Raw genomic sequence first — 16189 nt, forward strand, 5'->3', positions numbered from 1 at the left:
GCGACAAGATGCATCCCGGAAGGAAGGAAGATAATATCGACGCTCTGTCTGCAAAACGATCACGATATGACCGTAAAGCGACACTTCCCAAATTTGGATTCCAGCCAGAAGAAAAACCAGCTCTTCAATCCAGCTACGAAGTGGCATACCGAATTGCGAAGTGCAAGAAGCCGCACACTATTGCTGAGGACCTTATCAAGCCATGTACAGAGAAAATGGTGGAATTGATGATCGGACCAGAGGCGAAAAAGAAGATCCAGCAAGTTTCACTCTCTAATGACACGATCCGACGACGGATTGACGACATGGCCGCTGATGTGTGCCGTCAACTTTGCTCCGAAATCAAACAAAGCACGCTCCAGGCTAGCCTTCAATTAGACGAGTCTACCGACACCACCCTGGAGAGCCAGTTGATCGCCTTCGCTCGCTACGAGAGAAAGGGAAAGATGAAGGAAGAGTTCTTGTTCTGCAATACCCTACCAACCACAACGACAGCGGCAGATATCAAAGCTATTGTGGACTCTTTTGTTTTTGAAGCTAATGGACTCGGTTGGCAGAATTTCAAGCACATTTGTACTGATGGTGCCCCAGCGATGGTCGGCGTCAGAGGAGGGTTCGTCACGCTTGTGAAGAACAAATGGCCCCATGTGATGTCCTCCCACTGTTCGCTACACCGATACGCTCTTGCGTCAAAGACTCTTCTGCCTCGATTGCTGGAAGTCATGGACGTCGCAGTCAAAGTGATCAACTTCATTCGTGCAAAGGCCAAAAATCATCGGCTCTTCCAACTCCTGGCCAACGAAATGGGAGCGGAACATGTTGGACTTCTGTTCCACACCAAAGTCCGTTGGCTATCGAGGGGGAAATGCCTCTCTCGGCTGTATGCACTCCGGGTTAAGGTGGAAATCTTCCTGCGAGACAACGAAAACAACCTCCATGTCCACTTAGACAATGAAGAGTTCGTCATGATGCTCGCCGACCTGGCCGATATATTCGGCCGACTCAACGAAATGAACCAGTCCTTGCAAGGCCGTGGTGTGACAGTCAGTGACGTTCAAGCCAAGCTTGCCGGACTGTCTGCTAGAATGGAAGTCTGGCAGGCACGAATCAAGGCCGGGTCCACTGCCTCGTTTCCTTTCTTGGACGAGCACCTGCAGACGCAGAGGATTGAGCTTCCCGTCGGCATCAAAGATTGCATCACTAGACATCTCGACAATCTCTCCGCCAAGTTCAAATCGTATTTCGACGATGCACCGTTGGATGTTCCATGGCACAAAGACCCGTTTAACGCCAAAATTGAACCTACTGAAGACGAAGCAGAGGAGCTGGCAGAGTTGAAGGTTTCAAAAGCAATGAAGCTGGTCTTCAGTAACAAAGAAGACCACTCCACCTTCTGGTTGTCTGTTCAGGATGCGTATCCACTACTCAGCAAGAAGGCATCCGTAATACTCATTCAATTCGCCACAATATATCTTTGCAAATCTGGATTTTCTGACCTTGCGACCATTAAAACGAAGTCCAGAAACCGTCTTGACATTGGGAACGATATTTGCCTTGCTGTGTTCAAGATGTAGCCGGACATAAGAGGCCTCGTCAGACAAGCCCAACAGCAAGTGTCTCATTGATTGTATTGCTTAGAAAAATGTTTACTTTGATTTATCTTTTAAGACTGAGTAAATAAATTTCATAAAACGAAATCTGCATCTTTTATTGAAGGGCAGGGGACTACGAATGTTAAGCGACTCGGTAGGGGGGCCATGGGCCATCAAAGGTTGAGAAACGCTGGACTAAACCGTCTCCCCCACCAGGTTTTTTGGTGAGGAGGGTGTTTGGATATGGACACCCAGCAGGATTAAAAACAAAACCTGTCAAAGGGCGGAGGAGCTACATGTGAGCCAACGGCCATCCATATCTAGTGCACAAATGTGTCTGCGGACGTCCTCCTGCAGTTGGGTTACTTCTTATTAGGAGGTTGGTGGCAGGATTTGCACTCCAGCCACTGTAAAACCCTTCATTATGCAAGACACAAATACGCAAAGAAATCTGAAAACCCACTCCGTGGGAGTACCTCCTGTGCAGCTTCCCTTCACAGGGCAGCTCACCGGATGACAGGATTGGGGCAAAGCCTTCGGGACCCCCAATCTTTGATGATAGGAGGGAAACCACGGGGTAACATTCCCGGGTCAGATTGCGGGAGAGTGTGGCGGAGTGGTGCTGAGGTGTCGTCCACCAGACGGCAGTCTCCTTGGGTTAACCTGAGGCGGTCCCTTCGGGTGGGTGCCTGAAATGTCCTATCCCTAAGAAAGGATGATCACTTGTCTCTGTTATCATCTGAGCTCAAGCGTTTGGACATCGGTATTGCAGCACTCTCTGAGGTTCGGAGACCGGATTGCGGTGAGATCATGGTGGGTGGTTACACCTACTATTGGTCTGGTCGCTCTGATGGTTACCATTCCCAAGGAGTTGCTGTAGCTCTGTCCAATAAGCTGACTCCAAGGATAATTGAGGTAACACCGGTCAACAAGCATATAATGAGACGAAGGATTCGTCACTCCTTAGGTGTCATTTCCCTGGTCTCTGTTTATGCTCCGACTGAGGCGAGTGATCTCACCATGAAGGACACATTCTACACCACGCTCGAGTCTGTGGTTGATCAATGCCCCAGACGAGATACACTTCTATTCTTGGGGGATTTCAATGCATCGACTGGAACCGAAAGGGATGGTTATGAGACGTGTGTTGGTCCCCATGGGTGAGGTACTATGAACCAGAATAGCACGAAGTTCCTTGACTTTATAAGAAGTTATGGACTTTGGGTGGCTGGTTCATGGTTTCAGCCCCACCAAGCTCATCGCTGGACTTGGTATTCCAATGCTTGCAGTGTGGTAAAGGAGATTGACCATGTCCTCGTTGATGGTTACTGGAGGATGATCCAGAACTGCAGGGTCTACCGGAGTGCTCAGTTCCACAATACTGACCACCGACTTGTTGTTGCAACTCTGAAGTTACACCTTAAATCCAGGAGAATAGCACCATCTCAGCCTAGGCTGGATGTTGGCAAGCTCAAGAATGAGAGGGTTGCTGAGGAGTTGGCGAACAGGCTGAGTGGAGATTTGAGGAGTCTGGGTGCTTTGGGAGGTCCTGAAGAGTTGTGGAATGCCTTCAAGACCACCATCCTTGATATTGCCGGTGGATATCTTGGAACTCACCGTCGGGCAAACAAGAATTTGGTCTCTCAAGGGATACTGGATACCATTGACCAGAATCGCAGGGCTAGGCTGAATGGCAGAGATGAGCTGTTCAGGGAGCTGAGGCGTAAAACTGTATGTGTGCTGGGGGTGGAAAAGGAGGCCGATGTGCAAGGAATCTGTGAGGGGGTAGAGCATCACCTGTGGTCAAGGGATTCTCGTCCTGCTTATAGGGGAATTCACGCATTGCGTTCATCCAAGCCCATCCCTTGGTGTACTGCAGTTAGAGCAGAGGGTGGTCGGCTCTTGACAGAGGAGTCCGAAGTGAAGGCCCGCTGGGCTGGTTACTTTGAGCGGTTGTTCCAGGCGGATCCACCAGCTGTCGAGTTGGACGTCAGGGGTGTTACAATCCCTGTTACTGACCCTCCACTCAACTGTGGTCCACCTTCTCTTGTGGAAACACAGGCTGTGGTGAACCGGTTGAAATGGGGTCAAGCTCCAGGGATCTATGGCATCCATGCTGAACTTCTTAAGGCTGGTGGAAATGCTGCACTCGTGTCGTTGCATGCAGTTCTGTGCTCTGCCTGGAACACAGGCATCATCCCAACTGACTGGAAGAGGGGCCTTTTTGTCCCTCTCTGGAAAGGGAAGGGTGATCGCCAAGACTGCAACAACTACCAAGGGGTGACGCTGCTCTCAGTGCTGGGCAAGATCTTTGCTCAGATAATTCTTGATAGGGTTCACCACCATCTGCTTGAGCACCCGCGTCCAGAACAGCCAGGCTTTACACAAAAGAGGTCAACGATTGAACGTATCCTTGCTCTTCGTGTCCTCACCGAACGCAGACGAGAGTTTCGGCAGGGGCTGCTTGCAGCCTATGTTGATCTCTGTAAAGCGTTCGATTCGGTGAATCGGGATGCCCTCTGGAGGATTCTTGGACTTTGTGGGGTGCCACCAAAACTGAACGATCTGATGTCTGAACTCCACTCTGGTACTGAGAGTGCTGTGAGATGTGGTGGTACCATCTCTGACTTATTTCCAGTTGTTACTGGAGTTTGTCAGGGGTGTGTACTGGCCCCCACATTTTTCAGCACTTGTATGGACTGGATTCGAGGGAGGATGTCAGAGAGATCAAGCTGCGGTGCATCATTTGGGAATGTCAAGATTTCTGACCTTGATTTCCCAGATGATGTAGTCATCTTTGCGGAGACTTTAGATATCCTTTCGGGGGCCCTCGAGATGCTGAATGAGGAGTCGGAGCCACTGTGATTACGGGTTTCCTAGGTCAAAACTAAGATCCAGGCTTTCAATGACATCCTGGATGCTGCTGTCCTGCCTGTGCCAGTTTGTAGTGAGGATGTTGAGGTTGTGGAGAGATTCACTTACCTTTGCAGTGATATTCATGTCGGCCGGCTGTGAATCAGAGGTCAATAGACGTCTGGGTCGGGGCTGGGGAGTCATGGACTCACTGGATAATGGGGTGTGGCGCTGCCGGTACCTGTGCGGGAGGACAAAAGTCCAAGTCTTCAGGTCATTGGTGCTTCCAGTCTTGCTCTATGGATGCGAGACTTGGACTCTGACCAAGGATCTGAGACGGAGACTTAATTCCTTTGGGACCAGGTCTCTTCGGAGAATCCTTGGCTATCGCTGGTTCTGACTTTGTGTCCAACGAGCGGTTGCTGAGAGAGACTCAAATGAGATTTGTTACCTGCATAGTCCGTGAGCGTCAGCTGCGGCTGCATGGACATGTGGCTCATTTTCCTGATGCTGATCCTGCTCACCAGATTCTCTCAGCGAGGGAGTCTCGTGAGTGGAGGAGGCCAATGGGCCGACCACGTGCCTCATGGTTGCAGCAGGTTGATCGGCATCTCATGGAGATGGGGATGGGCCAGGCATCTGCCTGGGGGATGGCCAGATGGAGGCCTTTGGAGTACCGGTGGAAATTGGACGCAGCGACGCGCTACTTTGGCGCATGCTCCCATACCTGACCTGACCTGCTCATGATTGTAAAACTATGAAGTCGATCTTGACCCATTCGGTTCCTGACCTCATCCTTAATGGGTTTTGGTTTCGAGAAGGATATTTCAGCCTCACCACTGCAATTCGATACCATCATCGATAGATATATCCGAAGAGCTATTTCAATGTTCGAAAATGTTTGGGTGAGGGCACGTGTCTGGAGGAATTGGTACATTCTCAGTTCTACTGACTTTGTTTGTTTGTTTGTTTGAGGTTTGAAGCTCTGTTGAAGATGCCACGAGTAAGGTAGAAAACTGGACAAATTCACTTTCAATCGTGGGTTCCAGATCATCAGGATAGGAGCGGATAAGGTTTGCTGCAGTTTGCTTGATCTCACGGGTCGAGAAAGAGGCTGTCTTCGACAGGAATCCAAACTTATCGTTGATTTCCTTGTATGCTTCAAAACGGTATTTCAAGGCAATGCTTAGATAATCAATGATGACAAGGAGCACCTCAGTTTTTAATTTCTCCCAGGCTGACAGCTCCTGATCTTCAGCATCTCCATTGTCAAAACAGCAGTTGTGCATCAGGACGCGCCTCTGGACTGAATTGCACTCCATAGGTTTTCAAAGTCCTCAAATTCCGTCTGCTGGGTCTTGACAAAATCATCAAGAGACTCCAGATAGGACACAACACTATTCACATGAAAGATGGTCTCTTGAAGCGACAGACTGGTCTCATGAATGCGTTCTGTAAGACTGTGTTCCAAATGCTGTATCAATGAATATGGCTGAATCCAGTTCACCCAGGTTGTCAAAGATTGACTGAGCTTTATTTCGGCACTCAACTTCCTGTTCCACGTCGGTTGCCAGGCATTCCAACACTTTGCATGTCCAGGCATTCCAACACTTCACATATGGGAGTGCAACTTTTGAGAAGGGCTGCCATTGCTCCGTACCTTGCTGACCATTGAGTACCGAAAAGCTGCTTGACAACAGATGGCCCTAAAGGCTCAAGTTTTTCACAAAGCAATAAAAAAGCCATCTCTTACAAAATAAAGTATATCCACTTCGTCTTTCATACACAACTATGTCAACAGATTCTTAGACTATCGAGTATCGAGTAGGGTGGGGTGGGAGTTGAGGGGTGCTTGAGGATACCCTTTATTCGCAAACATTTTCATAATGATCAAGACTGATAAAGACACCAGAATACATTACCAAATCGAGAGAACGCTAAAACGCCAATTTTTGAATGTGTATCGTGATATATTCCAGAATCTTTCGGCAATAAATAAATTGAGGACAGAATTTGATCCACACTTTGATGGACCATGCTAAAATTGCTATAAATCTTGTATTGCAAAGACCTGTATGGTAGCCCTGGAGACGGATGCGCAGAGCCATGTTTTGATGAAGTAAGCTGCACAGCATCCTCCCGGGTGAGCAGCCGAGGTATTTTGGAATTCCAGTAGACTCCATTGATGAGGCATGAAGTGTATGGTGCAATCTGTGGACATGAAAATAATTCAGAGGTCTTCACGAGTCTCATCTAATCTTACACACATATCTGCAGAAGTCATAACATAACATATAATTCCTTCATAAAATTGTGCCCAGAATAATGTTGTTGTGGAAATGGCTCCTCGAGGGTTAATAATGCTTTGTATAGAGCAGTATCTCCATAATGAATGTATAGATAAGCGTGAAGTAATTAATCATGATATCAGATATGCATTGCTTGTATGTCGAGTTAGACCATGTCCACCTATCCCAGTGTCTGTGTCTTGAATTATCAACCCCTTTGACCCCATCTGTACTGTTTTACCTTTTGTAATCTGTTCTACACGTCTCTTTTTGCATTTGGGTAGGCCCCCAGACCAAAGTTTAGGTGGGAAACGCCACCCCACAATCACAAATGGTCCCGCAGCACCAGGACCATCAAGGTGCAAGACAGGGAAGGGGTCATTCCACCCCCAGACTGGGTTCTGGGCCAATGGTGAGTGAGAGGAGAGGGGTGCGGCACATCATTGCTGGCACGCGTATCCATGGCAATAAAGGTGAGGGCGATGCAGGAAGTAGGAAAAGACCCTCTCCCCCCCCCTGACCCCCCACCACAGTTGCGCATGGAAGGCGCACCAAGACTGCTCGTACTCAACACCAGAATCTTGCCCTGCCAAAGCAGGAGCCATGCCCTTCTCTCTATCTCCTCTCCGTGTATTTGCCTTGCCCTAGCAATCGGGACAGCACGACGACCTATCCCGCATAATCTTGTCGGATTTGGCCAATAACTCTTTCTGCCTTGTCATTACCACTATTGTCAATCTCACCTGGTGTGTTTGAGGATCCGCAAGAACTTAGGTATTTAAGTTATCCAATTGTTCATTGACTTCAATGGGCGTGTATGGCGAGTCGATGTTAAGGGCGTTTGTATTGCCTTTTATTTATTACCTCCCATGCTCGGTATTGCTTGCCTTGCTTGTGTTCCCTTCCCCATGTGACTATTTATGGTTTATTAAATATACCTGGTCTCGGGGTAAATTCTGCCTGTCATGGTCACTTGGTGATTTAGAAAGACCCATTGAGGGATAATTGGTGTCGAAAATTAACATTATATACCCACACCACGTCACGCATTTTAGGCTCGCTTGGTTTAATTGTATTGAGATGCATGGTGCCTAATTCGCTGAGTGCTGGACCAATTCAGTACCTCCAATCTGCACAGGATCATGGCTTTTCGATATGTGATCTGGCAGGAAGATCCCTGGAACAGTTGATTATTATGGTCGCATTGAGGCAATTCACCAGACTTGAACCAAGCAACTGGGATGACCGGATGACCATAACAAATATATATATATATATATATATATATATATATATATATATATATATATATATATATATATATATATTGCTGAGATTTGTATCCTGACTGAATTGAGTGGCAAAGCATAGGCAGATATGGGGTGCAAAGACAAAAAAACATTAGCCATGATAGAGGTTGATGGGAGATGATTGAAAGTTGCCATATTGAAGGACAGACTTGAAGAACGAGATTGGAAGCAAACACCCAGAGAATGAGATTGAAGTTGACATGGACAGAAAGGTTAGTCTTCAGAAGCTCGACAATCAGTGCATTGTAATGAATACTGCATATAGTTGGATAAAAAGCAAAGGGACATCTTACCTCTGTGCTGAACGCAGATGAGTAGAGTTCTGGTTGTTTAAAGAACTCGTGCAAGTTGAACCCACCATCCGACGTTCTGTGCAAGTAGTCCGGTAAGCACATCGCCACACCATACACCTTTCGTGGGTCTGACAGGCAAACGTCCATTCTTTATTCGTCATCCTGCTTTCCCTACATCTCAATGCACAATTTTCTCTGAACAGGTGCAGACCTCACCAGCTTGCTGCACTATCCTCGGAAGATCCTTTGGCCGCACAAACTCACAAGGAAGCTCACTGAAGACCCTCTGGGCCCCCTTGTGTGAGCAAAAACAAACCACACTGCATAAATAGTTTCATCAATGATACATTACTTTGCTTTTATTCAATAATTCTGGTAACCCATTGAATAGTGGCTGCCCCTCTTTTTAACATATTTTCAGAAAATGAATGGTCTTGTCTTTGGAGAGCTCAGCTGTAAATGGTTGAAATGAATGTTTTTACAAAAAAAACAAAAATTAAGCCCTCGTTTCATCTCCATGACCAACTCGACTTCATCATATTGTCACATGAATGAATGTTGAGATGGCTCATGGGGAAATCATCAGGCTAATTGTCATGATCTGTTGGAAGTGAAACCACTGCACAGATCACAGAGCGAAATGGACAGCTCAGATTTTCTAATTAATTATGCCGAGCAAAACAGTAAGGTAAATGTTATACATGGACATGAGTTCACAGTACAATGCCAAATTACAAAAATAGATGTCTATTATCATATCTCTGAAATCCCAGTTCAAACTCAACAGAGTGCCAATAGAGCCATGCAAAGCAAGAATAAACTTCAACCTTCATTAAATTAACCCTGTCTCAGCACAGCACGAACTCTACAAGTCTATCACAGGCTAACAAATAACAACAGGCTCAAAAACGTCCTTCACGATAACATGTGTCATAATTGTTTGGCTTAGGTTAATGGAGAATGGCACTGGGAATGAGTGGGAAATAAGGAAGAATCAAACTGTGATTGGCAGTGAAAGCGACTTACTGAGAGGTGATGATTCTTCAGCAATGTTGGGCAGAATAAAGATGGTGCATAAGTTGAAGTAAGACAGAATGAGACGTGTCCGCAATCTCCGTTTCTCCGTGGACCGTCTTGACGGCGTGGCTGTCTGAAGAGGTAGCGGTTTCACAACCACTCATTGCCAGGAGGCAGTAGTGTATCGATGAGAAAGGGGATATGATCAATAAGGTGTCACGATTGCGTGGTGCCCATGCCTTGAAAGCAAAGTTGGCGATTACATGGTTGGATTTCATACTGTACGAGGAAGTTCGCTGCACTTGTGGGATCTCAAATGTTGCAATGCATACTTCTTTAATTACCTCTGTCACTGAAGGTGGACGGAGGTTGTGTTTTTCATCCCTGTCTGTCTGGGAGCAGGATATCTCAAAAAGTTATGGATAGATTTGGACAAAATTTGGTGGACAAAATTTGGTTGTGTGTGTGACAAGGACAAATGGACTCCATTGTGGTTCGGGTGCAGATGCAGATCCGGCTTATCAGTGGGATACAAAACGCAAACAGTTCAGCCTGGTAGACGTATGCACTCCACCGAGTGCCATTCTACTTATATTTGTGGCCAACGCTGCGTTTCACTTCAGTGGGGTCTCAACGATGGTTGGGCTAGTTCAGACCTTGCACAACTGGATAATGGTCCAGCTCTCCACCACTACCCAAGCAGGCAACTCCACATTGTTTAGCTCAACTGTAAATTGTTATTTCCTGATAAGCTAAGTACTCAAGGACAACGATTTCTCAAATATGCCCTACTCTGAACACCAGCTCTTTCTTGAACTGCCTTTTATCCTCAACTTATGGGTCAAACAGAACCTCCCACCAATCGGTGTTTCACAGTTAGACAGAAGGAATAATAAATTGGAGGGTTCCACTTACATAGCCAAAAACGGCTTTTTGGGAGTCAGTATATCAGGATTTCCTTTAACGAGTTAAATAGTATAAAAATGAAATAACACGTGATGGAATATCATGTGTAAAAATAGGGGCAATACCCCTGGATGCTCACCTGGAAGCGGCTGGATAAGAAAACCAGGGAACCACTGGTAGGTGTGTGGATGACCCACAGAATATGTAACGGAGAAGAAAGTAAATACCTTTGGATTGTTTTTTTTTCATGCAGTGAACAAACTTTGGTACATCATGGGTGATAAAGGTTGTGGTGAAGTTTCATCAAAACCATGTGTGTTGTTTCAGAGAAGAAGTTGCAAGTGTTTATGGACGGACAGACAGATGGCACACCATCACATCAGCTCCCAGGAACAACGTTCCAGGTGAAGTAAAAATGCAATGCTCCATAGTACAGTCATGTGCTGATATAGTACACTGCGATTGGCAATCATGCAAGCAATCATAAAGTGCCACACCGGTGGAAGGACTGTAAACGTACAAGTAGTGATCTCATTCTTGTGTGGTCAATACTACAGCTCCTGGAAAGGAACTATCATGAAACAAGCATATAGAAGTCAAAAACTTAAATAGTGAAGGCTACTCCATGCAGCAGATTGCAACCAGACTTTATGTTTCAGCAGGAGCTGTAGACAGCAGGCACCTGTTACATCTGAAGTTGAAGAGGATGCACTCACTATTGATCTCCTTGGAACACTCTTTTTAAGGGGAAGGGCATATGGAGACTCCTTTAAGGGCATGGTTGCTCTCAGGTGAGCATACTTTCCAAACTTTTTCTTCTATGAGCTTTTCTTCAACTGTATTGCTCGACATTGTTGCATCTGCTTCTCATGTCTGCTGTGATATCTCAGTCGACTCATTCCAGTCTGTAGAGTACAAGGTGCTACTGAAGCAATGTCATGGCAAGGATTATGACAGGTGGTTTGTCATTGCCTTCCCAGCAGTCAGTCAAGGCTGCAATTTGGAATTTTGGGCCAAGGTGCTAGCAATTACTCACCGACTCCTCGTAAAAGACACAATGGCATACCATTCCAACCTAGAGAATCAAACCCAGACTCGATGGCTCGAACACAAGTATGTTACGTCTCCACCATCCTGTCGGACAATTTTAAATCAATTTTATTCAATTGTAGATGTGCTAGATGACCATCTCAAATGAAATCAATGGGATATTGAACACCATATTTCTACCAAACACCAAATAATAAAAAGGTACGAAAATGTCATCAAAACCAAAAGTAATACCAAACAATTCAACAGCAATAACACTTCCACACACCTGTGATACATTACCGGTCCCAGAGAAAACGAAGGTCAAAGGGCCAAGCTCAGCTGGAAGATGTCCCAAGGCAATTTCATAGCCGACATCACGCAAAGCCAAAACGGCCTGATCAAATGTTCGGTAGTTGTGTGCCATTGACATGTGCTGTGCACACACCACGACCTCTCGTCACTCAGGGGTTTTGTTGTGTGTACTTTAAAATATAAACATGCAATCAGAGCTGCTGCCACCATCCTTCCAATATATCATGATTATACTATGGCCATATATATTTGCGAGCTGAGCAAGTGAAAGCCCTGATTTTTTGGATCCGTTGCAGAAAGATTTGCCGAATTATTTTAGAGCTTTAGCCGCAATGGTATTATATTTACCTCTGCCACCGAAGTTGGACAGAGGTTATGTTTTCACCCCTGTCTATCTGTCTGTTTGCCTGTGAATAGGATATCTCAAAAAGTTATTGAGAGATTCCGACGAAATTTGGTGGACAGGTTGGGTGTGGATAAGGACGAGTTGATTAGATTTTGATGAAGATCCGGATCCGAGAACGTGATTCTTCACCATTGAGAGATTGGGCCAAAAACTATATAATCGCTGGATATCTGAAAACATTATTGACGGATTCAGATGAAATTTGGTGGACAGGTTGGGTGTGTGAGAAGGACTAATTGATTAGATTTTGATGAAGATCTGGATCCAGATCCAGATCCGAGAATGCGATTCTTCACCATTGAGAGAAAGGGCCAAACTATATGTTGCCAGATATCTGAAAACATTATTAATGGATTCAGACAAAACTTGGTGGAGAGGTTGGGTGTGTGAGAAGGACTAATTGATTCGATTTTGGTGAAGATCCGAATCCGGATACGACAAATTAAAAAAAATTTAAAAAGTGATTTTTCACCATTGAGAGATGGGACCAAAAATATGTATAACATGATATTTCAAAAAGTTGTGGACGAGTTATAACAAAACTAGGTGGTTGAGTTGGTGAGGTGACAAGAACAAGCCGATTATCCATGATTCAGCCTATCAGTGGGATCCAAAACGTAAACTGTTCAGCCTGGCAAAGGTATATGCACTCTACCGAGTGCCGTTCTAGTTAATTTTGTTTTAAAATCTGGACACTTCGTGTAATGTTTAAAAAATACTTTTGCTAGAAGCAGAAATTCAGAAAATGGTAAGTGTTCTAAAAACTGAAAACATTGACAAGTATGTTTTGATAACAGTCGGACTGCCTCTGGCCCATCAATTTTATTACAAGTTACTGATTTAGTTTTACTTGAGGTTTTAATCGTCTCAACTGAGGAGGACAGCAAATATAAAACTCACAATGTATGTTCAAATATGCAATATTTATGGTTTCATTTGTTTATAAACACAACATGAACAATGAAACAGAACTAAGAGGCATGAGAAATAACATTGTGAGAAAGTGGTTTAATGGCAGCTCTTAGAGTTACACTCTGGCATTGATTTAGTTATCTTCGGAGCAGTATGCTGAGAAGTATAGAGACTACAGATGCAAGGTGCAAGGTGAGAGAAGTGGAGGCATTACCACAAAGGGGGTATTGAATCCGAGCTCCAGTAGGCGTATGCCCAGGCCATGTAATATATCAATCATTCCTGGGGAAAATAATTTATAATTAAATAAAGTTCGATCAAGCTAATTTCCTGGCACACAGGCATGAAGTGACAGACTCCTTCTCAACCAATCCAAGGTTGTAATATATATCTCATCAACAATGGCTTTTAATCCTTAGTATAGTCGATGGACATCATCATGAGCTGGCAAGATAGCCTAGAGGTATGCACACTCATCTCTGATCCATCTAGCATGGGGTTCAAATCTTAGCCCAGCTATAAACTCTCGGCCCAGTGTTTCGCAGGCAGGGCAATTCATCAATGTGTGTGCCGTCCCTTGACGTTAAACGTTAATATTGACGTTAAACGGACGTCCCAGCTGCAGGCATTGGTCGATGGACATTAAAGATCCCATCCTGTCCTTCATAAAGAGTAGGCACGCTATCGCCAGCACCATGAACAAGTTACAAATTCCTGCCCTAACCAGTAGAGGGCACTGCATCAACTGCACAGCCAAACCCTCCGTCAATGATGCCACCCACAGTCTTGTGCGACATATGAACGAAGAAGAATGTCCTCATTTTTCAGGACAACATGAAGTAAGGTATTCCATGAACTCTCTTTGTCGTTTGGGTTTTTGGTGCATTTTCTGATGGATGCATGCAAGTTTCATCGTCCAGCTCGTTCATCAGACCCCAAAGTTTTTGAGTAGACATTTCAGAGTTGTGTGTGTCACAAGACTTGACAGATATGCAAACATTTTATAAAGTAATCAAGTGAGTCATACTTGTATATCTCAATGGTGATGGGTTCAGAAGAATTTAAACTTCACATTGTGAATTTCGCGAGATTTGTCTCAAGTTCAGATGCTTCAGTAATGCATGCCAATGATCCAAGATACCGTGGCAATGACAGCCATGTGATGAAACACGTAACCAAGCCAGTACCTGCTATTCCTGCCCACTTTCCAAATGCAACGACTCGCTGACCTTCCTCGTTCACCATGGCCTCGTAGTCCAGAAGTCTTACCCCCTGCAGGGATATTCATGCCAAGTGAATACATCATATTTTAAATCGAGCCAATAAACTAAAACAATTCGAGTTATAATAACTGGATCAATCATCTCAAAATGCAAAGGCGATCTGCTTTGTACCCAAACTAAAGTTGACGAAAACAACAGCTAAAAGAAAACAAAAAACAACAAAAAAAAACAAACATTCTATTAATTAGTTTTCTCCATATTCTAAAAATAAAGGTTTGTTGTAAAATTGGCAGGTTGATGAAACATCACCTATTTCTCAAGGTATTCCCCTGTTACATATACATTGTTGGCCCGTCGTACTGGTCGCACATTCTGATGCCATTTGTGTAGACAGACATATTTGGGAGTGTGATGCAATCATTTCAGGACTTATTTTGATGTCTTCATCATTCATAAATTTAATGCCATCCAGAAGTAATTTGTGTGTTCCAAAGAGATTACAATATCAAGGTGTTTAGTCGAGACTGTATGGGAGGTGACTCGGACTTCGCAACATGGTCATTTGTGTGGTCCAAAGATTTGCCACGTGAGGGTCAGCATTATCATGCAGTGAACCTGGTGGTGGCTTAAGGTCTTAGTAGAGGGTCTTGAGTTCGAGCCCCTGTCTTCCGTTAAATAACACCAGGTGGGTTGACTCAGCCGGTCATTCTTCCAAGGTCGACAAAATGAGTGTCAGCTTATTGGAAACTGCATTGGCACTGCATCATTGGCACACGCATACTACAAGCAATGATGCAACCAGCAGCCACAGGCTCCATGCGAAATAATAATAATCATCATCATCATCATCATCATCATGCAGCAAGGTCATGGCCTGAGACAGAAAAGATGGCTGTCGTCTGGATATTGCTTCGTTAACTTCACCACGTGTCACCGTAATCCCCCACATTGATAGTTTTCCCACATTCAAGAAATTCCACACGTTTACACAAAGACACACAAGGAACTTCTGTGCAGCAAAACACAAAAAAACATGCACGGGTAAACGGGCATGGACAGCCCCATGGATAACCCAACAATATCACGCCTCTAGCTATCGGATGCAGAGACATAAAAACACACATTGAGAATTTAAACTTTAAAGGCTTCACCTTCACCTTCACCAAAATGTCTTCACCAAGTCGAACCTTCGGTGTAGCTCCTTTACTTGGTTGGAATGGTCGATGCTCAACAGGATGTATTTTCTTTCATGCCTCACGGGGAATGCAGTTTGATGAAATGATACATGTATTATCTTCTTCGTGAATATATTGTGACGAATCTGGAAGTATTGTGCACACAGACAGACAGCGGTCCCGAGAGAACAGTTATATCGGTAAGTGTGTGTTTATAGTTAGGACCCCCTACCTGTGTCTTACGGGAATTACGTGTGTGCGCTGCGGAGATTCGTTTACGACAACACGCCTTCACCTCGCTTCACAAACCGACCCCATTGCCTACGTGCGTTCGATCACGTACGTGAGTGGCGATTTCCGTCGCCTCAGACCGGGACTCCGCCCAGGAAGGCAGGGGCGTGCCCCTTGTCCAATCAGGCCTCAGAGGAAGATTTTCTCACGACACGCCGGCCAATGAGGGTGGAGATCTCCTCAGAGGAAGATTTTCTCACGACACGCCGGCCAATGAGGGTGGAGATCTCCTCAGAGGAAGATTTTCTCATGACACGCCGGCCAATGAGGGTGGAGATCTCCTCAGAGGGAGATTTTCTCATGACACGCCGGCCAATGAGGGTGGAGATCTCCTCAGAGGGAGATTTTCTCATGACACGCCGGCCAATGAGGGTGGAGGTCTCCTCAGAGGACGATTTTATCATGACACACTGGTCAATGAGGGTGGAGGCTGCCTCAGAGGGCAATTTTCTCACAACACTCCTGCCAATGAGGATGGAGGCTGCCTCAGAGGGAGATTTTCTCATGACACGCTGGCCAATGAGGGTGGAGGTCTCCTCAGAGGAAGATTTTCTCATGACACGCTGGCCAATGAGGGTG

The 16189-nt window shown here is 45.3% G+C and overlaps 1 protein-coding gene across 7 annotated transcripts in view; it reads right to left on the reverse strand.

Annotated features, from left to right (window-relative positions):
- AASS (aminoadipate-semialdehyde synthase) overlaps nt 1-16189 on the reverse strand; it is a 162699-nt gene that overhangs the window by 100866 nt on the left and 45644 nt on the right. For all 7 annotated transcript variants that reach the window (XR_015061478.1, XR_015061477.1, XM_085894301.1 and 4 more), the window contains 6 exons: nt 14109-14193; nt 13136-13203; nt 11578-11724; nt 8553-8631; nt 8337-8464; nt 6517-6656 (listed from right to left, as the gene is read on the reverse strand). Coding sequence is in view for 5 of the 7 variants with exons in the window: in XM_085894301.1 (XP_085750427.1) it covers nt 6517-6656; nt 8337-8464; nt 8553-8631; nt 11578-11724; nt 13136-13203; nt 14109-14193 (647 nt within the window). In the remaining 2 variants the exon portion in view is untranslated. The remainder of the gene's footprint in view (nt 1-6516; nt 6657-8336; nt 8465-8552; nt 8632-11577; nt 11725-13135; nt 13204-14108; nt 14194-16189) is intronic.

Source organism: Eptatretus burgeri, chromosome 9 (genome assembly GCF_056783735.1).
Source record: "Eptatretus burgeri isolate ZD-2024b chromosome 9, Ebu_testis_v1, whole genome shotgun sequence".
Taxonomy (NCBI): domain Eukaryota; kingdom Metazoa; phylum Chordata; class Myxini; order Myxiniformes; family Myxinidae; genus Eptatretus; species Eptatretus burgeri.